Raw genomic sequence first — 26311 nt, 5'->3', positions numbered from 1 at the left:
CGTGTTCTGGAGAGAGGCAAAGGTTACAGACCTCGTGGAGATCAGTGTGTGGGAATTTGGCACCACACAGGGCATTTTTAGGTCTCGCTGAGCCCAGCGCATGCGCTGGCTCGGAGAGACATTTTGTATGTGGGATTTTTAAAGTGCTGCCTGTGGCCTAAAGCTTGAGTGCACGCGAGCGTGCACGCGCGCAGCCGGCAATCACTGCTGCGCGTGCACCACTCGCGTGCTTGCCACACAGCGCGTCCCGTCCTCACGATCACTTTCACTTTGATTGTGATCGCTATTACTTTCGCGGCCGTTACTTTTACGGCCGTGCGGCCAATGCTCGTTTTTCAGCTTGCCCATGACTCATCCCACCGATCTCCAATGCAGGGCCCAACATCATCTCACCCCACCCACTTGCCCACCCCTCGGAGGTCGCTGCATTCAGACTAGACCTCTTTCGGCAGCGTACTGACTTCGCTCCTCCCCTTTTGCAGTTTTATGCAAAGCAATTTCGAACCATAGGTATTGGAGCGCTTTACACAAGCACCGGGTTCATTACACACTCTAACATTCATTTTTGGTAGAGGCTCGGGGAAATTAAGTGACTGCCCTGCCCAGAATCACAGGATGTTAACGCGGAGACTTGAACTTGGTTCCCTAGCAGGCAGCTCTGGCCATTACCCATATCCTCTCCCCTTCGTATCTGTTTCTTCCCCACTCCCTTGACAAAAGTGGTGTTTTTATTATTATTTACGAACTAGCGCTCATTTAATTTTTGTTTCTCTCCTTTGATGTTTATTTTCTGCATCATTTTGACAACTTCGCCTAAAACAGTTTTTTACGAAACTTTCTCCAACATATCCCCAGCACACCAATCAACTCCGAAGGTGTGAGCGGCTGGCCAATTACAGAGGGAAACATCAGCCATGCCTCTCATGCCTAATCACAGAGTAGCTTTCCTGTCCTCCATCCAATCACAGCTCCAGTGCCGTCCTTCTCTACGTCGTTTGCCGCCATTTACTGTTGCTGTCACTGTGGTACTAGTTGGGTGGTCTCTTGACTGGCGTCGGCAACCTCGTGGCGGATGTTGTAACATTTTTCCACATTCACATCTTTCAGAAATTATTTTGGCCACACAGAGGGAACTAGCTGCTTCCTGTGTCCGCAAGGCGTGCTGCAGGAATATTATTATTAATTGTTAGGTTATGGGGCCGGTATCCTTCCTTGTGTGTGCTGGATTGTCTTGAAAATCAATGTTAAAGGGTTGGAGCGTAGGTTTGTTGTCAAAAGCCACTGGAAAGCTTGGTCTCGAGCTTTCCGTGGCTCCGCGTCATCTACTTAATAAGCTGCACATGATGTTCCACACTTAAACAACTTTGCCATACTCTGCTTTTCGTCTAATTAGGCTCTTACTCGTAAAGCTCAAGTCATATCTTTCACTGTAATTGGATTCCTCTGGAAAATCTCACAGCTGTACTAACAACCTCAACCAATTTCCAGCAACTCATATTCACACTTAACCCTATAATGTGCATCTGGTCGCGCATGAATAGATGGCCTAGCGCAAACATTTCCTCCCTCACCATTTTAACTAACCTTTGGTGATTTTAGGCATGAATGATTAAACGAGCCCTTGTGCACAGAGCGCTTCTTTCTTTAATGAAGGTCAAACGGCTGGTAAGCTCAGCTACCCAAGCTGCGGCTAATAATAACTGATTAACAACGCACTTTCAAAAAGAAAGATTCAATTTTAGCATAATTTTTGCAATGCAGTTTTCTAATATGTGTTGAACTTCAGTTGTAAATAGTCTGTACCAACTAAGATTTGGATTTGTTCTTCTGGCCGTGAAATTGTGCAGTCAAGCACTGTACTATCAGCAGATGATCAAAGTCAAATCCATCAGTATTATGTCTCTTAAGTTTCAGCTAGGTGCATACCCAATTTAACCCGTGTTAAAAAGAGAACATCACACCTCAAATTCTTCACATGCATATTAAATTAATTATGTTGTTCCCTGGCTCTTCCATGCCATACAGTACCACGGCCCTGTACTCACCCTGATTAAGGTAATGTGTAATCTAATGAGGCGGAAGACAGATTTTCTTATCACTACTTGGCCTCCACACATTCAACGGGTCGGCCTTAAAATCTTTTTGCTCCCAAAAAGAAAAAGCATTTGCAATGCAATAGGTCTCGCAATTTACGCGAGTTTAAGCTATTGGCATTGTAAATTTACAATGTCTTTTATTTATGTTTTCGTTTTTGAAACCTAAATAAAAGGCATTGTCATTTCCAATGCCAATAGCTTAAACTCGTGTAAATGCAAGACCTATTGCATTGCAAATGCTTGTTTTCAATGGAGCTCTTTCCATTAGCTGTAGGGCCTGATGGCAAGGATAGGCCCAACGGCCCGCGTCAACGACCAGAATCAAAGGTGTTGATATTTGTACTGGATCCGCGTCGAGGAGCGCGATCGAAAACAATACCGCCGAGCGGTGAAGAATTGCGCATCGAAGGGGAATCGAATACGATACCGACCCGGAGCGCAGCCATTTACATCTGAACCCGATGGCAGAAAAAAACAATCTGAAGATGGAGTCGATGCCCAAGTGCACTATCACCATAAGGAGGAGTCACCTATCCCGTGACTAAAAAGACTTCTTCGACAGAAACAAAGTGCAAACATCCGAGCCCAACACCAGATGGCGATCTATGCTAAAGTATACAATCTACAGCTCATATGCCTCAAACACGCTGTTTCCCATCAGTGGCTAGATAGACTCTACCAGATAAGGCTTTACAGAGGCAAGTAACTTGTTCATCTAATAGAGACTTCTAGCTGCAGATTCCTGACCTCAGAATAGATACCCAAACAATACCTCCCCGGAGGTGGGTCAGCGAAACGGATTATGCCAAAAAGTTCTGCAGTACCGAAAGGACACAGTGCCCGTCACGACAAACTTGACCATTCAGACAGTAAGACTTTGTGAACATGTCTAACGATGCCCATGTTGATACTTGACATCTGTCCATGACAGGGACTTTGTAAACTAACGCAGTGGTAGCAACCTTGGCTGCGGTGGAATGAACACTGAAACCCTCAGGTGGTTGCTTCTCAGCCGACGTTTGGCAGATCTTAATGCAGAGCCGAATCCATTGTGAGATGGTCTGTTTCTGCACTGCGTTCCCTTTCTTCCCCCACATACCCTACAAAGAGTTATTCATCCACCCAGGAACTCATGTACAATTAAGGTAGAATAACCACTGTTCAGGCGGTGGAGTCTCTCCTCTTTTTAGAAGGGTGAAGCAGAGAAAGAAGGTAGACAAGGTGACATTTTGGTCTACGTGTAAGGGGTGTTGCAACCTTCGAAAGAAAGGAGACACAGGTCTTCAGGACCAGCTTGTCTGGGTAAACGGTGATATGAGGAGGGTGCACACAGGTTGTATGCTGGAACAACACATCCCGTTGTAACGCATGCCTGTACCACGCATGTGTTACAAAGCAAATGCCTTTACCAAGTATATCCTTTACCACACATGCTTTTACAATGTATTTTGTAGTAAAGCATGAATGGTAAAGGCATATTTGTGTTAAATATTATCCCTAACCTCTGCCCTCAGGCCTTAAGCTGCTTCCCTAACCCTAATTCTAGACCCTTCCCTAAGCCCTAAATCTAGACCTTCAGCACGACCCCCGCTCTGTTAAAAATGACCCGACCCTTCCCTAAGCCCTAAATCAAGACCCCCAGCGCAACCCCCTCCCCGTTTAAAAACTCCTGACCCTTCCCTAAACCCTAAACCTAGACTCCCAGCACAAGCCCCTCCCTGTTAAAGAATAACTGATCCTTCACTAAACCCTAAATCGAGAACCCTGCGCGACTCCCTTCTAGCCTCCAGCCCTATTAAAAAATACCCGGCCCCCGCCCTGAACCCTAAATCTGTCCCCTGGCCCAAAGATCCTTTATAATAAAATCAACAATCCCCCTTAAATTTTCAGTATGAGGCACCTCTTGTGAGGCACTGTACAGATGTCGTCAAGCGGAAGTGGAAGGATCTCTTTGCTCCTATAACGATAGCCTTTACCACGCAGATGCCATTACCAGCATATGCTCTCAACAAATACGTTTAAAAAATGCTTGATGAAAGCTATGTGTGGTAACAGTGTATGCGTGGCAATGCCTTCGTGATAAAGACCCTGCGCGGAAACTGCCGCGTTGTAACGGCTGTTTCCTCTGCACACAGTGCCTGCAGTTCGCTGACCCTCCTGGCTGATGTTATAGCCACTAGAAAAGCTGTCTTGATAGTAAGTGAAGTAGTGTAGAGGCTCAAAGAGTGCGCCCATGAGGACCAAGTTACGATCCCACAGTGGCATGATGAATGGTCGGTCAATTGTTGCCACTCAATCTCCACGCATTAAGGTGGAGGGTGTGCAGGTTTGGGTGCAGAACCCTCTCCTGTTGCTTCAACAGAAGATCCTCCCGAAGGGGCAGCCTGATCTGGGACCGATGCCAATGCCGGGAAGCTCGGGATACCAGACTCTCTGTGCCCAACCAGGAGCCACAAAAATGATTGGATCCGATGGTTCCGGATTTTCTTGATCTCTAGGTAGGAGTCGTATCTGCGGAAAGGTGTACAGGAGGCCAGAGCTCCACTCAAGATAAAAAGCGTCTGTGAGCAAGAGCTGCCTTAGAAATTCCAACGCACAGGGCTGGTGACATTGCACGCCCTCTGTGGTGGCAAACAGATCTATCCAAGGCCCTCCCTTCTCTTGAAAGACATCTTGCACCACCTCAGGTGGAGAAGCCACTCGTGATCCTCTAGGTATTGACGGCTAAGGTCGTCCATCATAGCGTTTAGGGAGCCTGTCAGGTGTTGAACCACCAGGGAAATGCCCTGACATTCCAGCCATGTACAGAGATGCAGGGCCTCTTGATAGAGGGCCCACGACCCCACCCTGCCATTTGTTTAAGTACCACAACACCTATACCAGCCTTACCCGATCGAAGGAAAGAAGCCTTTCAAAGTTGATGTGGAGTTTGGATTCCACCGGAAATCAGAGTCCTTAAATCTCCACCTCTCCCAAGTGGCCTCCCCAGCCCAGGAGTGATGCATCTGTCACTACAGTCAGCTCTGGCAGGACATGGGACAGGGGTCTGTCGCCTACCCAATCATGGTTCATCAGCCACCATTGCTAGTCTTTTGCAGTTTCCTCCAAGATCTGGACCATGTTGAAAAGATTCTCCTGATGCGCCCACTGGATTGTCAAGTCCCACACTGCAGAGCACGCATGTGCCAAGGGGCATGTGCCACTAGCAGGATGGAGGCGGCCATGAGTCCCAACAGCCTCAGAGTCAGTCTCACTAAAATCCAGGATAGAGGCTACAGCATCAGTATCATAGCGGGAATATCCTGGACTTGCTGCTCAGAAGGATAGACTCAAACTGCACTGTGTCCAGGAGAGCTACAATGAAAGTGAGCATCTGAGAGGGAGTCAGGTGTGACTTTGGCATGTTGCTAGTGAACCGTAGTGAATGCTGGATGTCCTTCATAACCTGGAGCTGGGAGAGATCTACCTGGGGCGAGCCTTCCTTCAACAGCCAATCGTCAAGGTTGGGGAAGACTGGGAACCTCAATCTCCGCAGGTGTGCTCCAACCACCACCCTCACCTTGATGAGCAGCTGAGGGGCGCTGGTAAGGTCAAAAGAGTGCATGGCAACCTGGAAGTGCTCTTGATCTACTGTGAACTGCAGGTAATGCCTGTCGGCAGGAAAGATACGAATGTGAAAATATGCGTACTGCAAGTCCAGCGCTACCATCCAGTCTCCAGGGCAGAAAGGAAATTCGCAATGCACAGTCAAAAACCAAGGGTTAAAGACATACGAACATAGCTCATTTTGACAATGTGTATGTAAACTTCAGTTTGTATGTTCAGTCAAAAGTTCATAAATGTTGTGAAGTCTGGAGATGTAATTGTCCAAAAGTTTTTGGTCAGTCATTCTAGCTGTGTTCAGCGCAACAATCACAAGTCCTTCACCATCCAAAGTGGATCCTTGCCTCTAGAGCACGATAACCAGCTATAATCCACACCTTGATTTATGTGGAACAGTCCTATTTTATGCATGGTTGTTGTAAGAAAGTCCCAACTCACTCTGTGAAATGCTGTCTCAGCATCTAGCTGATAAAGAAGTCCGGGAACTTTTTCCAGGAAGTGAGCAATTTAATTTAATTTAATTTAATTTGCCCTCTCCTTGGCTACCCTACATAAACCCCACTTGTCGGGCTCAATAAGGTGGGGGTATCCCATTAAAAAAAAGAAATGTCTTGATTGTTTTTAAAAGTCACATATCATTACAGCGGAATAAGAATAGTAATTGCATCCATCAGACATTAAATCCGTAAATCTTCAAAGGCACCTTCAGGGGTGCCCGCATTAAACACAACAAATGAATTAAACCAGTACATCACAGTATAATCTTCGAGCATCTATCATCTGGCAATCACTCCTTACTCTCCTCATCCATGTGTGCTCTAGGGAGTCTCCCCCAATCAACATATCAACCAATCAATAATTCAACTGTTTGTCCCAAACTCTGGTAAACTGGTCAACAAGTGTCGTTCAGGGGCTTCACCAGACTGTGTCTGTGTTAGGGACAATTTTCTCATAAGGGCTAAGCATACATGTCCCTGAGTGAAGGATCCTCAAAAGTCCCTAAAAGGGGGAGGGAAGGGGGTATAAGGAGAGCGGTCAAAAAAGAAAGAGAAAGGGAGGGGAGAGCCCGCCGCCCATTCGGTACACTCCACATCTGGGCTACCCACATCTTCGTAGATTCCGAACAATCACCATCCTTGCTACCCTCCTTGCTCTCCGCTCCATCTGCACCCTCTCACTAACATACATTGCTCCGGGCATCCCAATCTCAGTACCTCTGCCACAAGCACTAAAGTGGGCGGCAGTGGGTCTCCCGGGCATCTTCCCTCATTAAGGCCCACAAGTCCACACTTCTCTCCCAGGCTGTCACTGAAGGTCCAGTCACAGACATCCACATCAGCGTTACCTGTCTACGTGGTAGGACCAGGGCAAGATCTACAAATCTGGAGCCCACCTTCCTCGCCCTTCGTCTGGGAAACAGTCCCAGTAGGCATACCTACGCTGAGCAGGGAAGTGTGCGGTTCAGCGTCTTGTTAATGGAATCCAACACCGACCCTCAGAACACCTGCATTTGTGCACACTCCCACGTAATATGGGCGAACCCCACGTCACGCACTCCATATCTAGGGCAGCAACTGAACTCCTCCCATATATGATGTTCAGTCTATGAGGTGTTAAATATACCATGTGGATGTAGTTAAATTGGACAAGTCTAAATTTGGTGTTCCTAGACACCTGTTTCGGGTTTTTCAGTAACCGTTCCCATTCATTGTCTTGTAAATCTCTCCCTAATAGTACTCCCCACATCTCCCGCGTTCGGTCTAAGGGCATCTGAACCATGGCCAACAAAGCTCTATAGAGCCATTTTACTAAGTGCCTAGCTGTCCCTAACGTTACCAATAATTGGAGGACCCATGGGTTTGCGGCTCCTGCCTGCCACTTCGCCATAAGTCCCCAAACGTTCTCACCACTGCTTGACAGTTTAGGAATTTTCTGTGAGATAGGCAATAGTGGGCTAAAAAATCATCTGAAGGAATCAACACCCCCTGCTGGTAGCAGTCACCCACTGTGATGAAGGTGGGGTATCACTTCAAACAGTTTGAAGGTACTTTAGTTAAGATCCTTGAAACAATTAATCAACCCAGTTGGTTTTTCAGTCCTACATTCCTCACTGTCCTTGCCTGGTTTGGCGATGGGAGTGTCCTTTGACTCTTGCATCGAGTGAGTCACTCAAGCCAACGAGAAATAACTAGTAGCTGGAAGAAACCGGAGGGCCCCAACGTGCACAGATGGAAACAAGAGCTGGTGAAATGGTTTGGATGTGAGGGCAGGGTCCTGCTTAAGAATGCACGGCGAGGAGTGGGCAAGCCGGAATGAGTTCAGGCATGGGAGGGGCTGATGGCGGACTTAACAAGAGAGGACAGGGCATCGGAGGCTTCCACCCCAGAGAGACCCCCACAAATAGAGAACCCCCAGGGACCAGATTAGGATGGAATAACACAGTAGAGTCAGAGGGATGGGAATATTACGTGGCATCGACATACATAGGAGAGGATGGAGGTGTGACGGAGGGCTCCGGCGCAGCACCATTACACACACCTCGAGCGCAAGAGAGTTTACTAACTGAGCCCAATAACAGTAGTGGGGAGACAGCAGTGCAGGGTGGGAGGGGGAGGCTTAGTTACTTGTTGGGGAGGGGGGAATGTTATCGTATGTATGCCGCACCGATATCAGATCGCAGGTGTGAATGTTAGTCAAACGAAGATAGGACCCAGCAGGGGCAACAACTGATGCATTTACCTGGTCGTGCTCTTTTTTTCTGTACAATCACACCCTGAAAGTGGGTACGATATATGACATGTAAAAGGCAATAAAATTTGTTTAAAGAAAAAAAAATAAAAAAGAGTGAGTCACTCAAACCATTTACAGGAAAAAATTATATGCTATATTTTAAGGGTCCATCCGTGACCATTCACAGCTTATTAAAAAAGATTAACAGATAATCACTGTGATTTCATTAACAATTTGATGAGAAAAGTCCCTCTACCAAACCTGTGTGGGAACTTAAGAATCAGAGTTAAGCTTTTTGAAAGCTTATTTTTACCTTTTGCAAAAATGTTATCTGGTATTATTAGTTTTCAGAGGTGACTTTTATTGTTGCTAGTTAAGATTCCATATATTCTAATAATCAATTTTCTACATTCATTGAATAAATGTGTACTTAGGAATCTAAGCACAAAACACATTGTGTGTTACGAAATTCTATTTGCCTCAAGTGCAGAGTTGGGCAAATAGCAAACTTAAAGACACAGAAATGATAATTTTTTCCTCATGACTTATTCAAATGACAGTATTTACATGTGTGTCCAGTATTCTACAAGATATTTCACCACATACTGCCAAGACCGAAACTGTGTCTTGATATGGTGAATCCAGACTGAGAAATTCTGTCTTCGTTAATTTGGATTTAACTTTGTTCATTTCCAACTTTAACTACTTACACCACTTTAATCAGCAAATGAACACAAAAACGACTTAAGCAGGTAGTCTAATCCACACAAAGAGATAAAGCTTTCAGCATAACCTAGATATTGACATACTGATGCTTTCACTTATTGATCAAATTCACGAATAAAGCCAATAATCAATCTCAAGCACACACGATCCCTTGATTGAGAATATGTCAAGGTCAAATACTATTGGAGAACCGTGGTATATGTTCTTCTTCCCATCTTAAAGTTATCATGTCTCAGCTTCTAAATATCCTATTCCTTACCTGATTATGTGCATTAAGTTCCTGGTTCTCTCGCTGGCACTGCCGGAGAGCCTGTCTCTCAGCCTCCAGGGCCTGAGCCAGGTGTGCATTCTCCAAACACTTTTGAGAGTACTGTTCAGAAAGAACCTCCAGTTCTCGCTGGACCGATTGTAATTCTTCTCTGCAAGAGAAATTACACAACAGAGTCACTGAACTGCATTCTCAATTCGCTTCTCGAAAAAGAGTGATAAATCTTGATTAAGCATTCAATTTTGTTTAGGATGATTGGATCAATTTTGTACATCAATGGCGAACACGGTCCTAGAACTCATAATTAAACAGTTACATAATGCAAAAGGATTCAATGATTCATAGGTGCCACTTAAAAACAGGGAATTACAGTCTCTAACAAGGTTTGCTATGTTCACACACAAAATACTTTAGTACCACATGTATAGCCTGTGAGTCACAGTATTGGATTGACAAAGCCCATCAACTACTTATTACTTCTCAATCATATACAACGCACGTCTAAATAAATGAATAAATAAGCAAAATGATTTTTGGGAAGATTTAAGAATCGTCACCTACAACTTTTGGTTAGTAAAAGTCACTCAAAGAAATGCATTGTGGTACATTGGAGGAGCTGTTCCAATCACATAGAGCAATGGATAGCACAAAAGAAAGGGCCTTAGCTAATCCAGTTTCTAATGGTTAACCGAGAATTGATGCCCTCTCCCACTCTCCATTAAAACGCAGTTGTGGATGGAGCAGAATAGGAAGTCCAATTCAATCCCCACTAAGATGCACAGAGTATGAGAGATTAGCTCCAAGTTTACCTGTTCCAAGGGCTCAGTGGGGAGTTATATCTTATTGCTTTTTTGTGATAGGAAACTTCTTCAGAAGACTGCATTAAGTATGTGTAAGACACTTGTGTACCTCAAAGAGGTGGGCTTTCTTCGGTTATGCAAAGGACATTTCTTTGTAATTTGGGACACGAAATTAGATTCCAAGAGTTCAAGTTCACATTTAGCTGCCTAAAGTAGTAGCTAACTATTTTCTTATGACATACAAAGACACTACTAGTCAGCTATATTACTTCAAGCATCTCACTTTTACGATAAATACTTTAACACTAAGGGCCTGAATTAGATATCGGCGGATGGGTTACTTCGTCACAAAGGGGAGAGATATCGCTTCCACCAAAATATAAATCCCATAATATCATATAGGATTTAGAATCCTGCGAGCGGGATATCCACCACAGTTTTGACAGAGCAACGTGTCAGCCGATGTCTAAATCAGGCCCCAAGTCTTGAGTTAATTTCTGTATTTCATGCAATAAAATTAAATTAAAACGTTTTTCCTAATAGGTTGATTTTTTATGGTGAATCGAGGAAGATAATCTTAAGAGACACAACGGAAAGCAGATTACTTACAAATACTGCCTTCTGAGTGAATCAATATCTGCATTCACACTGCTGATCTGGGACCTCTGTGTTTTCTCCAGCTCTCGTTCCATCTCCTCTCGATGCGCATTCTTCATGGCTTCAATAGCTGCAAAGAGCATAAAACATTTAAAAAACATGTTTTGGGTGCTGTTTCTTACAAGTGCTCATTGAACCACCTGATATAATGAAATACAATTCAGAGCTTGACAACTTACATTGAATTTGAACCACAATGTCCACTAGTGAGAAGACAAACGTACTTTTAAAAACAAATATTTGTAATTATTATTAATTGACAACCATCTACTACGTAACCTAACATTCAAAGCTCATCAATTAAAAAAACAAAACCTTTTCATTTTCTGAAATTCCCAATTCCCACATGAAGTCTTTCTTTTCTTCTTGTTCTTTGCAATTGTAGTCCGATCGAGTCCATATAATTCTTTAGCATATCAATATGTATGTCTATATATCAGTAGCAAGAGTCCAACCATATGCTACAGAGCACCCTCCAAAAGCTGATCACAGGCAGCCTAATAGGCTTATTGTATAAGTGTTAAAAAGGCATCCTGTCCCTTCATGGCTCCAGGACCTCCCACTACCTATGATGCCTTGTACTAGCATTTGATTCCCAGAGTATTTTCTTTTTCCGGCAAACAGTGGGGACTGGGAATATATTTCTGAAGTTTTTAGTCCAAGTGCCCATGTCTTTACATGAAGGAAGGTTTTCTTTTGGCCTCCTAAAAGCTCTTCAATGATGAGAAACAATCCCTAGTTCAATGGACGTTTGTCTTTGTTTACAATATCAAAGCATGACTGAGAGATTCAATGCTTCCAAATATAAGGATGTCCTGCTTAGGTGGAATGACTGTCACACTGATCTGATTAACAGGTTTGGTTTGCATGACAACCTCTTGTGGGATGGACAAGACATTTGTAACAGATCCAGATACCACCTCACTGTCTTGGCCAGTGTGGAGCAATGAGGATCATTGTTGTTCGCAATTCTAGAGTTTCATTAAGACTGTGGGAGTCAATGTCATAGAAAATAAAGGTATAAAGTAATGTTCTTGACCAGTTCATCAAAAGGGCATCACCCAAAGAGCCTAGCTCTTGTAGTCTGGGCGAGGACTCTTGTCATTTTTGTTTTGAGATGCTGGAAAGAGATTTACTGTTGGATATCACCAATCTGTGAAGGTCAACAGAAGAATGTAATAATCCAGAAACCAGCTTTGGAAATCTGCTGCTCGGTTTATAAGTCCTGGGAAGTGTATAGCCTTCCTTGATAGTCCGCACTGGTCAAGCGTCATGACCGGTTCTTTTCAGACTCTTGCAGCAGAGGAACAATAGTTACTTACCTGTAATCTGTGGTTCTCCAGTATTGGTGTCTTTCATAGATTCACATGCCTGAATCATTCCCCGTCGTCGGAGTGGGAATCCCACGGTACATAGAAAAGCAATAATTATGCATATAACAACCAAAAAACCCTGGTAACCAGGAAGTAAAGTAGCCTAAGCTACAAGGAAAAAAAACTTCCACAGCTATGACTATCACAGTCATTATATCCAGTCCAAACTGCAGCCAATCAGGCGACAGCACCCACCAGAATGTTCTCCTCAGAGGCTCAGGCTCTCAGATTTTCTCGCACAGGAGTAAAGCAATACATAATAGCCTAAAAAGCCTCTGAGGGGAGGTGGGCGGGTTGCATGTGAATCTATGAAAGACACCAATATTGGAGAACCACAGATTACAGGTAAGTAACTATTGTTCTTCTCCAGTATTTGGGGTGTCTTTCATAGATTCACATGCCTGAATCAGAGTAGATAGCAGTACATAACCTTATGCTTATAAAACGCCCCTTTGTATCATAGACCATATACATTATGAAACAGTATAACCATAGAGAAATACATGTGTGCTTCAACATATGCAAAACAATTTCAAGATAGAAATAGTATGGAAAAAAGCGTCTTATAAAAGCATAGTGGAGGAGGGAGAACAGAGGCTCACCTTATTTGAAAAGATTGCGTAGAACAGCTTGTCCCACTGATCCATCCGCATCACTTGCAGCTTCCAAACAGTAGTGTCTGGCAAACGTATGGCAGCTGGACCATGTTGCCGCTTTACAGATCTGATGAAGAGGCACACCGGTGAAAAGAGCTGTAGATGAAGAGATTGCTCTCGTAGAGTGTGCTCTTGGGGTCGCTTGCAATGGTCTTCCAGCTTGGCCATGGCATAAACAAATTGCAGCCGAGATCCAACGAGCTATGGTTGGCTTTGATACTGAATGGCCTTGGCGCGGTTTACCATATGCTACCAAGAGCTGGTCCGATTTGCGCAGTAATGCTGTCCGCTGTAAGTAAAACTTTAGACACCTTTTGATGTCTAGGGAGTGCAAGGCCCTTTCTGCAGCTGTTAGCGGATTTGGGAAGAATGTTTTCAGAACTATGGGTTCATTAAGATGGAAATCCGTCGGAACCTTTGGCATAAACTTTGGATTAGTGCGCAGCACCACAGACTCAGATGTGAGTTGCAGAAAGGGTGGATGAACAGTGAACGCTTGGAGGTCACTAACCCTTCTGGTTGAAGTTAGAGCCAATAATAAGGCAACCTTCCAAGAAAGGAACTTTAGATCCACCTTGTGAATGGGCTCGAAAAGATGCCGCATTAGTTGTGAAAGTACTATATTAAGGTGCCAAGAAGGAGGTGGACGCCGAATAGGCGGGAACATCCTAAATAACCCTTGAAAAAATTGTTGGATGACTGTATTGGAATAGAGAGAGTTAATACCATCCTGCCGAAACCTTGAAATTGCAGCCAAGAACACCTTCAGAGTAGAATGGGAAAGACCGGACCTCGCCAACTGTAGAAAGAAAGGCAGAATTTGTTCTGGTCTTGCGTGGATAGGATGGAGATTAACAGATTGACACCACATGCAAAACCTCTTCCACTTTAGTTTGTAAGTTTTAACAGTTGCGGGTGCTCGAGCATTGGCCAAAACCTCTTGACAGTCTGGAGGGATATCTAGGTGTGCAAATTCAAGTTGTTGAGGAGCCATGCCGCTAATCTCAGCGATGCTGGGTCCGGATGACAAATTTGGCCGTTCTGAAGGGTCAGAAGATGTGGAATTGGTCGAAACTGTATGGGCTCGGCCTCCGAGAGGAGGAGAAGTTCTGTAAACCAGTACTGGCAGGGACACCTGGGAGCAATTAAAATCATGCGGCAAGGCTGTTGTTTGATCTTGCGCAGAACTTGTGGAACCAACGGGATCGGTGGAAAAGCGTAGGCATATATTTGCGACCAATTCATCGAAAAGGCATTTCCCAGCGAGTCCTTGTGGGGAACCCAACTTGCAAAGAATGGGCATTTGCGGTTCTGGCTGGTTGCAAAGAGGTCTAGATCGGGATGCCCCCATTCGTGAAATACTCCATCTAGGAATGGTTGGTGTAGCTCCCATTCGTGATTCGACGTTGTGGTTCTGCTGAGGGAATCCGCCAGAACATTCGTGATTCCTGGGACGTGAATGGCTTTGAGGTTGATCTTGTGGCGAATCGCCCAATCCCAAATCTCTTGCGCTTGCTGAGATAGGAGGGCTGACCTCGTCCCGCCTTGTTTGTTCAAGTAATGCATACTTGTCGTATTGTCTGTTCTTACTAGTATGCATGCTCCTCTGATGATGGCTTGGAAGGACTTTAAAGCCAAGAATATGGCTCGCAGCTCTAGCAGGTTGATATGCCACTTTCTTTGTTCTAGAGTCCACCTGCCATTGATTGTCATTCCTTGAAGGTGCGCTCCCCAACACTCGAGGGATGCATCTGTGGTGATTGTGAAATCCGGCATTTCGACCAGAAATGGACAGCCCTCTTTCAAGTGGTTCCTCTGACCCCACCACTGAAAGGCATCCCGCATTCGTGAGGTGATGTGAATGATATCCTCGAATGATCCTGTGATCTGAAGACATTGCAGATTGAGCTCCTCTTGCAACGGTCTCATTCTGTATCGGCAGTTGGGAATGAGATGAATGCAAGAAGAAATCATCCCTAGGAAGGATTTGTACACTCGGACTGAAACGCACTCTTTTGATAGTAGTGAGCGCGCAAGGTTGCATATCTTGATTTGCCTTTCTTTTGACACAAAGGCCTTGGACAGATTCGGATCCAATGTCGCTCCTAGGAACGTTCTTCTTTGCGAAGGAGTTAGATGTGATTTCTCTAGATTTGTGGAAAGACCCAGGGACTGAAAGAGTACGAGGCATTTTTGAACATGTTCGGATGCTACCTTGGCGGAACTCGCCTTGATAAGGCAGTCGTCCAGGTACGGAAATATTTGAACTCCCTGTAGACGGAGATGCGCAGTCACTGGCGCTATGACCTTTGTGAAGACTCTGGGTGCAGAACGGAGTCCAAATGGGAGGACTCTGAATTGAAAATCTCTGCCAGCCACTCTGAACCGTAGAAATTTTCTGTGCCTGGGTAGGATTGGTAGGATTGGTACATGAAAATAAGCGTCCTGTAGGTCGAGGGTGGCCATGTAGTCCCCCATCGAAAGCAACTTGGAGCGTTAACACCAGGAAAGACATTTTCTTTAAAAATTTGTTGAGAGCGCGAAGGTCGAGAATTGGACGCCACTCTCCTGATTTTTTCCGGATGAGGAAAAATCTTGAATAAAAGCCCGTTCCTTTCTGCAGGAAAGGGACTTTTTTGATTGCTCCTTTTTGAATCATTATATTTATCTGGGAAAAAAGCTCCTTGTGGTGAGCAGGGGGTGGACCTTTGGGAGGAAAATTTGGCGGAATCTTTGTGAATTCCAGAGCATGGCCTCTGGATATTATATCTAAAACCCACTTGTCTGTGGTAATCTTGGACCAATTTGAATAGAAGTGGGATATTTGACCTCCAAGTTTTGTACGTGGTAACGGTAGAGATGGTGGCAGGTGGCAGAACTCATTGCTTCTTACTGGACTCTCGTCCACGAAAGGATTGTTTCCTTCGAGACTGCGAATATGGTTGACTTCGCTGTCTGTAATATTGCTGGTGATAATTCTGAGATCTTTGGCCAGTTTGTGAGGTTTGAAAGGAACGCTGCTGATTATAACCTCCCCTGTTAGAAAAGGATCCACGTCCTCTGGCCCCACGGAAGGAAGACTTCCGGAATTGCAAACTACCCAGGGACCTCGCCGTCTCCGTATCCTTCTTAATCGCCTGTAGTGCTTCATCCACATGTGAACCGAATAAGGACTCACCATCAAATGGCATGTCTATGATCTTAGACTGCACCTCCTGGTGAAAAGATGTTGACTTTAGCCAACCCTGCCTCCTTAGCACTGCAGCTCCCGCCAACTGCCTGAACCCAGTTGATGCCACATCCACTGCTGCACCAATGATCTCCGCTGATGCATACTCCCCTTCCTGCAAGATCTTTAAGGCCTCGGATTTTGAAGGCTCCGGTAACATATCGAGGAAAGGAGAGATGTCGGACCACATCTGGCGGTCGTATCTCCCTAAATTAGCCAGGGAGTTTGCAGCCCGAACTGTGGTTGCTGCCATCGTGGAAACCTTCTTTCCTATTGCGTCCAATCTTCTACCATCTCTATTAGGTGGAGCTGATATGGGCATTGATGGATTTCTAGCCCGTCTCTGAGCCGCTTGAGCTATAACAGAGTCTGCCTTAGGTTGACCAATAAGGCATGCTGGCGAGTTACTTGGGGCTTTATATTTCTTGTCCAGCTGTGGTAACACTGCTGGAAGAGAATTTGGAGTAGCCATTAGTCTTAATCCCTCCTTCCAAATGAAGTCAATGATTGGGATTGCCCGAACCTGCTTCCTTAGTTGGTCTTTAAAATCATACAGGAAGCAGTCATCCTCCTTTGTTTCCATCGGGATCAGGAATCTCTTGGTCGCTCTCTCCATAAGTGAATGGAAATTCCCGATGTCCACCGGGGGAGAGTCCACCGGAGCCGGAGCACTTGGAGAAGGAGTTTGCACCTGATAATTATCCCACTCCGACATGATAGATTGATCATCTACCTCTCCTTCCTCCCTTTCATCGTCAGTAGCCTGCGATTGACGAGATGGCAACGGAGAAGGTGGTGTTGGAGACTGAAAAGACGACAACTGCACTCTTGGCATAGGTGTCGACGGAAGAGATTCCACCGTTTCCGAAGGAGGGAAACGCCTATAATAATCCTGCAACATATACTGCAGATTATCAAGCAGTTCTAATGGCATTTGACCAGACGGCACCGGTGCAGGAGGTGTCGGCTGTGGTTCCGTATTGGGATCTTCGTCCTGGTCATCATCATCATCTTGATATTTGATGAGAAGCTCCGATGGACTCCTTGCAGTCCGAAACCTCTCATCCTCTCCGGAGTCGTCATCCTCATCCTCCTCCGATTGTAAAAGTTGCGCCGGCAACTTTAGAGGCGAAATAGCTCCCAAAGACGATCCTCGGCGCTGAAGAAGTGTAGTCTCCGTTGCCCTTTGATCAGATACAGCAGACAACGGAGTCGCAGTCCATACCTGCATATCCATGCAGGTAGACAAAGGAGGTGGTGACAATCGCGTCGATGGAACCGACGACGGTGGTATTCCTGACGTAGAAGCCATTTTCGCCGACGAGGCTGTTTTCGTCGACGAGACGGTAGCCGTCGACGAGGCAATCTTCGTCGACGAGGGCGTCGACGACGAGGCAATCTTCGCCGACGAGGCAATCTTCGCCGACGAGGGCGTCTTCGTCGACGAGGGCGCCGACTATGCTTTCGTCGGCGAGGGCGTCAACGAGTCCATCTTCGCCGACACATGAATCTTCGTCGACGAGCCAGTCTTCGTCGACGGGTCAACTGTCGACGGTACCACAATCTTTGTCGACGGAGCAGTCGCCGACGAGGAAGTTCTCGTAGACGGAGTGACTTTCTTGGTTCTTACCGTCGACGGAGCGGAGACGAGCGATGACACCTCCTTCGTCGACGAGATGGGTTTAACACTCACCGAGACCAGCGTCGACGGAGACGAAGCTGATGTCATTATCACTGCAGGTCTTGGCGACGAGAATGTAATCGTCGACGTTGAAGCCACGTCAACGATAACAACCGTCGACGCCACTGCCGTCGACGGCGTAAATTCCTGTCAGGAAAACTTTTAGCTGGTAGAGTGTTTCCTGATTTCCTCTGGGGCGTAGAGGGCTTGGTTCCTGAAGGTGGAGACGTCTTCCTAGATGAAGACGAAGACTGACCCGGGCCCTTAACAGACTGGGCTCTCCTCAACACCTTCGCCCCAGTAGAAGAAAACTCTTCTTCAGCCACCCTTTTCCTGGAAGAGATAGAGGAGGCACTTTCTATCTCTGACAAAGGAGCGTCTTCATCCTTGAGCCTCTGCAGCCACAGAAGAAGGCGTCCTTCTCTATCCCTGAGGGTTTTCTGAGGGAAAGTCCGGCATATCTTACACTCCTTCACCTCATGATCAGGATAGAGGCAATAAATACATTTTTTGTGAGGGTCTTCAGAAAAAAGCCGAAGCTTCCCGCAGTACTCACAAGGTCTGAAGAGGGATCTTTTTGTAGTTGACATCCTAGAAGTTGAAGAAACAGCAGAAAAAAAACTTGAAGTACTGAGCAGAGCTCAGGGAGACTCCCTTCACGGGACGTGTGGTAGGAAATCTGAGAGCCTGAGCCTCTGAGGAGAACATTCTGGTGGGTGCTGTCGCCTGATTGGCTGCAGTTTGGACTGGATATAATGACTGTGATAGTCATAGCTGTGGAAGTTTTTTTCCTTGTAGCTTAGGCTACTTTACTTCCTGGTTCCGGTTACCAGGGTTTTTTGGTTGTTATATGCATAATTATTGCTTTTCTATGTACCGTGGGACTCCCACTCTGACGACGGGGAATGATTTAGGCATGTGAATCTATGAAAGACACCCCAAATACTGGAGAATTCTTGATCTTCAGCCCCCTTGCTTGTATAAGTAGTGCATGGTCATTGTTTTATCTGTTTGACTCAGAATCTTTCTCCTTGTCAGAGATGGCAAGAAGGTCTTGAGGGCAAGATGGACTTCTCTGAGCTCCAGGTAATTGATGAAATGTGAGGTCTTTTTATCTGGTCTACGACCTTCAACTGACAAGAGTTCTTAGATGAGTTACCCATCCTGAAAGAGAAGCATCTGTCATATTTGTTTGAGTTGGAGGTTCCTGCTGAAAGAGATTTCCTTGGAGTCAATTTGTTCCTTTGTACCACAATGATAGAGATGGTCTTGCAGTTGATGACAGGCAGAGCATGTCATCCCAGATGTTCGTCTTTTGAGACAATTGACCTTCTAGACACTGCTGGAGAGGTCTCATATCCAGCTTCACATTCAGCACAGTGGAAATGCACGAGGTCATAGACCAAGTGTCAATTACGAGCTCCCAGTAGCTCCCAGGCACCTTCAGCGTAGCTCTCAGCCTTGAGTTAATTTTTCAATCAGCACAGGGTCACATGTTCCTTTTAAAGTTAAGGAGAGTCTGTGTTTATTTTACATCATTATCTTCAGGCTGCATATAGCAGGGCCTGATAATGAGCAGTGCTGGAGTCAGAATTTTGACCTAGGCCATAGAGGTGAAGAACTGAAGCACTGAGATAGTTAAATCTTAAATAAAAATCCTTGTCAACTTAATACTGGAGCATGAGAACAAAATAATGTTTCTGAATGCTTTTGAATAAGAGAAAATGAAAATGCAGAGTTAACTTTATGATTAGGTTAACTCTTCATTTTAATTTTATCCCATTTCAAAGTTTGGAATTTACAAACTGCATGCTTCTTGCTACAAGTAGCCAGCATACATTATGCCATGTTTATAACTGAAAAATACTGTCATTTTTTCAAATGGGAGATACAAATATTTTTATGAAACATTAAGTCGATGTTTTTCTCCACTTTCAATTACGCAAAATATGTCTTTATATTTTATAAAACATGTTGCTTTACTTTAAATTTCACCCTTTTAAACAAATGGCTGTATTTTTCCATTGTAAATATGGCTCCATGCCTACAGGGCGATTACACACAGCAGGAATCTTGCTCCCAGTGGCTGGCAGACAAGGTGTCATATTTATAACTGAAAAATATAGGCTTTTTTTTAAGTGGGAGAAATTTAAGGCGCAGAAAATGTTTCCGTATTATAGACATTTTTTGCACCACATTTTTCTGCACTTTAAAAGTTTCTCATTAAAAAAAAGGTTGTAGGTTTGCGTTGTACATTTAACAGTGCCACATATGGCAGAAGGCATGTCCTGTGCCACAAACTCTCGTTCACCCATACACATATATCCCATTCATACGCACGCATGTTAATACATCCCCAAAGACCATGCTCTCACTGACACACATTGCAGCCCTGCCATAGTGCCCCTAGTCAAAGTATTTTGTTCAAACCATAGTCTTTTACTCTATGGACATTAGGCTTAAACAATTAAACTGGGTGTGGCGGTGTCTGGTACTACTGCGTGAGTGGCTTGGCCTCACTCACAATGTATTTCACTGATCAGCAGTAGCTCTCGGTACACAAAAGGTTGGAACTCCCTGTCATAGACCCTAGAAGGAAAGAGATTAGTCGGGCTGTCTGACTGAAAGTCTTCAGGGAAAGATGATATATGTCCAAGATTGATGACAATCTCTCCTCCAAATGAAACTCTTTTCTCTGCACTCATTGCACCCACAGAAGATAGAATCTTTATAAGGAAGTTACCGCCCTCTAAAAGTTTATTTGTAGACCTAGACAAAGTAACCGTTGTTGTTTAAATGTCCTGTACCACTTTCTGTGAGCTATGGGCCTCTCTAATCAAATTTAAGGAAAATTAATATACGTGGACATTGAAGGTGGGCTGTTACTACTGCCATGCCTTTCCAGAAAGTTCAGCAGATTTCAGAGCACAAAGGAAATCATTGCATATTTGTAGTGACATGTTCCTACTATGAACGGCAGGTACTTCCAGTGCTTCTTTGATACTGGAATGTGAATCTACTGGTAGGAGCTTTGTAGATCTACAACACATGTCCATTCTCTTTACCGAAGGTGAGAAGTGAGGGAGCTGAGATGTATATAAGTGCCACACCTAAGCCTTTATGCCACTTCTCTCCTTTTCATGCCTTCCAATAGGAATCCAGAGCTCCGCCCCCAATTTAGTTGGTCTTCCAATGACTACTGAAAGAATCCAGTATACTAGGGAACCTCCTAAGACTACAGGTTTCAAGTTATGAGGCGACTGTAAAAAACAGATGTCGGTCATGGAAACGCACTGTGTCTCTAGTGCTTGGGGTAGTCAGGACTTGACTTGAAGTCTGCAACAACTGTGCATTTATTCACCCGACTGTGATCCAGGACGAGAAGAGAAGCTGCACGCTGCCGAATACAAGAGGTAGTTGTGGGTTGAGTCGAAAGCATCAACTCGATCCCACCTGATGTCAACAACGTGGTAAAAGTGCTCCAGTAGGTCAAAATCAAAAGCCAAACAGAAGCACAAGAAAGTGACCGCCACTCTCCATAGAAAGAGAAGGCACAAGGGTGCCACAATGTCAATTGGTCTCCCTTCAGATCTTCGGTTGTGGAGCAGATTCCACAATTGATGCAGTGCACCCCAAGTTTCCTGGGCATCTGCCAATGGCACAGCAAACTGATGGCTTTAAGAAGGTCATGATGCATATGTTTTACATTCTTCCAGCTGCCTCTGGCATGACTTCGGTCTTCCAAGGATCTACATGGGCCCACAGTTGGGTTATCACAGGTGGATCAGTTCTTAGTGAAATCTGACCCCTTTGATCTGTTATGAGTCTGGGACAGTTTTTGCTACGGACTTCCACTCAGGCTCCATAACCTATGCTAGTGCCAACATCGCCAGCACCGGCGGTGGATCCTGTGCGGATTTCAATGTCTGACCCTAAATCAACTTCAGTCTGTTCCCAATCGATGCCGTGCTATGAAATAATTGAAGCACAACTGATCAACCTTCAGCCTGACCCTGATCCAATGCCTCTACTATGGCAGATGTGCCATCAGAACCACTCCTATCAATATAGCTCTAGTTCTGACAAAAGCTTACCATCACTTAGAAATGATAATGAAGGTGGCGATAGGGATGATCTCCCCCCACTCTATGATGGTGACAATTTTTACATGGACTTACAAGAGGCCAGCGGGCTTGAAACATCCCCTGATACAGGGTTGAATTCACCACTTGGACCACCATCAAAAGAGGGCATTGTTTGCAATGGGAGTCTGACGAGAAGCCGAGGTCCTGGACCTGCAACTGCCCTCTATTGACTAAATACAGCCTGGGCTACCCACAACTGAGCTCATGTTCCTTTTCAATCAAGTCCTACTGATACCTTAATGAGTACCTGGTTAAAGCCCTGTTCTTACCCACCGGTGTATAGGCAGATGGCCAGACATCACAGCCCGACACCTGGCTATCCTAATTTTTATTTCACTAAGCACCCTACTCCAGAGAGTCTGGTTGTTCAGTATGCTCTGAGGAAGGTCAACTCAAATTGACTTCTGGAAAAGTGAAGCTAAGAGGATCATGGCGTTTGGAAAACTAATGTTAACCTTGGTGAGCCAGGTATTGAGATGGTCTATGAAGTCTGCTTATCAGACCTTGAAACACAGGCCCTCTGGAACATGGCCAGTGTGCTCTTTCCAGCAGTCCCAGAAGACGTCACGGCCTAACTGGCTCCAACAATTCAGAATGGTCAAGATGTGGCCAAATTTGTGATTCGTGCTGACCTTTATACTACTGATTGGGGGGGATTTGGCAACAGTGTGGTGGTCCACTGCCATGCATGGGAAACGTACAGGCCTCTCACCTGGATATGCTTTTCCATGGCTCATGTCTGGTCAGCAAGAAAGCAGAAATGGCATAAAAGCAACATCCGTCTACCATTCACTTCTGCAATCACCCCAGTCCTTTTAAGACCAGGGAAATAGATCTGGCTGACAACATGTAGGCGACTAGTGCACCAGTCTTCCCAATTCCCTTCATCTGTGGCAACAGTCACTAAGCCGCCTTAGAGTGCTATGAGTAGTACACACCCACCCTGTGGGAGGCAGGATCCAGCACTTTCTCTTAGGGTGGCAATCCATAACGTCCCACTGATGGGTCCTTCAAATCGGTTACCATGGCTATACATCAATCTTTCTTTTGGTTATCTTCCCCCACATCAGACCAAATCTCAGAGGAAAACCGGTTTATTCTGTTCCAGGAGGTGAGAGATTTCCTCTCCAAAATAGCCATCGAGCGAGTTTAATACTTGGAAATGGGAGAGGGTTGCTACTCTTTTTATTCCCTTGTGCACAAGAAGTATGGGGAAGTTTGGTTCATTTCAGATCGTGGACCTCTGCAAGTCTTTCTAAGGAAGGACAAATTTAAAATATTCACGCTGGCCCAGATCCGGTCTTCCCTAAACCCAAGCAAATGGATAGTTTACTTGGACCAGCAGGACGTATATTTTCCTATACTCATCCTGCAGTCCCTTCGGCCTCAAACGTTCCCTTTGGATGTTCACAAAAGCGAAGGCGGTAGTTGCTACCCTTTTTTGCAGGTCAGGATATCACTTTTCCCTTACCTCGACGACTGGCTGTTGAAGATAGGCTCACCATGGTCAGTCATATATCACCTCCAGACAACGTCAAACCTTCTGACAACGCTGGGGGCTCACAATCAATGAAGCAAAGTCACACACGACTCCTTCATAGTTGTTTCCTTTTATTGGCACTGTCCTGGATAGGATACAGTTTAAGTCCTTTACTCGCTGCAATGGGTCTAGGACATGCGGCCTATGCTCCTTATATTCCTGCCTCAGTTCTGGATGTCTGTGAGAGTAGCTATAACACTTATTGGCCTTTTATCTTCCTGCATCCTCCTTGTTGACTACCCCAGGTGACATATTCAGGCTCTTCAATGGAATCTGAAAATCCTGGGGTTCAGCACCAAGGATATATATTGGATACCATCTAAATTTTGGAGGAGACACCACATGAGCTACAGTGCTGGCTACTGGACTGCAATTTGGCCTGCACAGGTCGCTGTCTCTTCCTCAACCAGAGGTGACAGTGGTGACTGATACATCACTGCTGGGTTGGGGAGGTCATCTGTGGGAAGCAGAGATTAGAGGACTTTGGTTATTGATAGAAGCCCAATGCCATATCAACCTGCTGGATTTACAAGCAATTTGCTTGGCCTTCACAGCATCCATTAAAGGCAGGCTTGTGCAGGGCCTCACAGACCACAGCACTACCATGTGGTATTGCAACAAACAGGGAGGGGTAGCCACCTGGGCTTGCGTTGGTTGGAGCACCAGGTCATTTTCTGGCAGTTGGGAGAACCCTAGCTAGATCTTTTTGCTACCATAAAGAACGTGAAGTGTCAAGTGTTTTGTGTTTTCGAGTTTCCACCAGAAAACTCGCTAGGAGATGCTTTCTGCTGGAATGGAACATGGGACTCCTATATGCCTTTGCACGCCTTTTCACCTCTGCCTCTCCTACCCAGAGTTATGAAGATCAGGAACATCATAGCCCAAATGATTCTAGTTTCTCTAGATTGGGCCAGGATTGTGGTGTACCTTGAACTTCTGGCCATCAGCACTTCTCCTCTGGATCAGGCTGCCACTTCAGTAGGACCTTCTGTCTCTGAAACATGGCAAGATCCTCTACTTGAATCTACAATTCCATGCATGGATGTGAAGTGGGGGCAGTTGACTGTATTTCATCTGCTGCCTCAAGTAGTCTATGTTATACTCACATCCAGACACTTCGATAAAGGCAATTCATGCCTGGTTATGGAACAAGTTTGTGGCGTTGTGTGGTAACCCCATGATTGACTCTTTCCAATCCAATTTATCAATGTTCTTTGTTTGTATTGCTTTGCTGCACCAAGGTCTTGCACTGGGAACCATTAATGGTCATTTGTCAGCCCTTTGGGATTTTGCTATTTGTCGGACCAACCCTCCTTGCATAAATCCCCTGTTGGGATGACACATGTTTTTTCCCTCTAAAACATTTGTGATGCAACAGTGGGGCAATAATTTGGCCCCATCTTTTCTCATGTACATGCTCTTCGACCCTATGCATAGCTGCTCACTGCGTCTCGTGACTTAGAAGACAATCTTCCTCATTTGGATTACCTCAGCTTGTCACTTGAGTGAACTTAGGCTTCTGCCTTACACACATTTTCTTTTTTTTTTTAAACTTGTTCTGCAAACTCGACCTGCCTTTTCGCCTGAAGCTGTGACTTCTTCCCACGTTGGGCAAGGCGAGGCTTCATTGGGTGGGCCTAAAAGGGCTTTACGCTTTTATACTGATCGTACCAAAAAAGACCATGTGGACGATCAGCTTTTTATAGGGTTCGCTGAGGAGAAAAGGATGGCTTTGCAGAAGAGGGCCCTGTTGAGGTGGATTTTCCTCTGCATTAAGATCTGCTGCGCACTGGCCAAGACACAACCACCTCTTCTTAGGAGTTTAGGGAGTTATGACAGAGAATATGACAAAGGAAGTGGCAAATACAAAGATCACAGAACAGGCAGAGATGCTGACGAAGGTAGTGGCAAGGACAGCAAAAGCATTGGTGCGATTCAGAACGTCTGAAAGGTGAATAAAGTAGAAGACATGCAGGCTGCAAATAAACACAGGGCATTTTACAGGAATGAGGGATGACATGAAAATAATCACAGGGAAAGTGAGAGGGTTCAATAGATAACCCAAATGATAAACATGGCTACCCCATCCCAGGAGTGACGCATCTGTCACTACTGTGCGATCTGATTGGGGAAGAGAGAGGGGTCTGCCTCTGAACCAATCGTGGTTGATCAGTCACCAGTGCAGATCCTATGCTTTTCCCTCCGAAGTCTGGACCATGTCAGAGAGATTCCCCTGATGCTGAGCCCACTGGTACTTCAGGTTCCACTGAGGAGTCTGCATATGCCATATGGCATGTGTCATTAGCAGGATGCAGGAGGCCATGAGGTCCAGCAGCCTCAGAGTCAGGCTCAACAAAATCCAGGATAGAGGCTGAAACATCCGTATCATAGCCTGAACATACTGAATTTGCTACTCAGGGGATAGGCCCGAAACTGCACTGTATCCAGAACAGCTCAGATGAAAGTGACCATCTGAGGAGGTCAGGTGTGACTTTGGCACAGTGATGGTAAACCCCAGCGTAAGCAGGAGATTTGCTGTAGTCTGTAGGTGGGAGAGGACAGTCTGAGTCGAGCTCGCTTTCAACAGTCAGTCATCGAGATAGGGGAAGACTGACACCCCTGATCCGCGATGATCCCAGATGAGCTGAGACCACCGCCATCACCTTTGTGGACCCCCGAGGGGCGTTGATAAGGCCAAAAGGGAGAACTGTGAACTTAAAGTGCTTGTGGTTTACTGTGACCAGCAGGTAGCATCGATGGGCTGGCAGGACAGGAATAAGAAAATAGACATCTTGCAAGTCCAAAGC

At 45.4% G+C, this 26311-nt stretch overlaps 1 protein-coding gene across 4 annotated transcripts in view; it reads right to left on the bottom strand.

The window, feature by feature from the left end:
* MPRIP (myosin phosphatase Rho interacting protein) overlaps positions 1-26311 on the bottom strand; it is a 753461-nt gene that overhangs the window by 130836 nt on the left and 596314 nt on the right. For all 4 annotated transcript variants that reach the window (XM_085628921.1, XM_085628923.1, XM_085628922.1 and 1 more), the window contains exons 18-19: positions 10833-10950; positions 9415-9574 (exon numbers count right to left, since the gene is read on the bottom strand). In XM_085628921.1, coding sequence (XP_085485047.1) covers positions 9415-9574; positions 10833-10950 — 278 coding nt within the window. The remainder of the gene's footprint in view (positions 1-9414; positions 9575-10832; positions 10951-26311) is intronic.

Source organism: Triturus cristatus, chromosome 10, assembly GCF_964204655.1.
Source record: "Triturus cristatus chromosome 10, aTriCri1.1, whole genome shotgun sequence".
Classification (NCBI taxonomy): Eukaryota; Metazoa; Chordata; class Amphibia; order Caudata; family Salamandridae; genus Triturus; species Triturus cristatus.
This window is presented reverse-complemented; position numbering and strand designations above follow the sequence as displayed.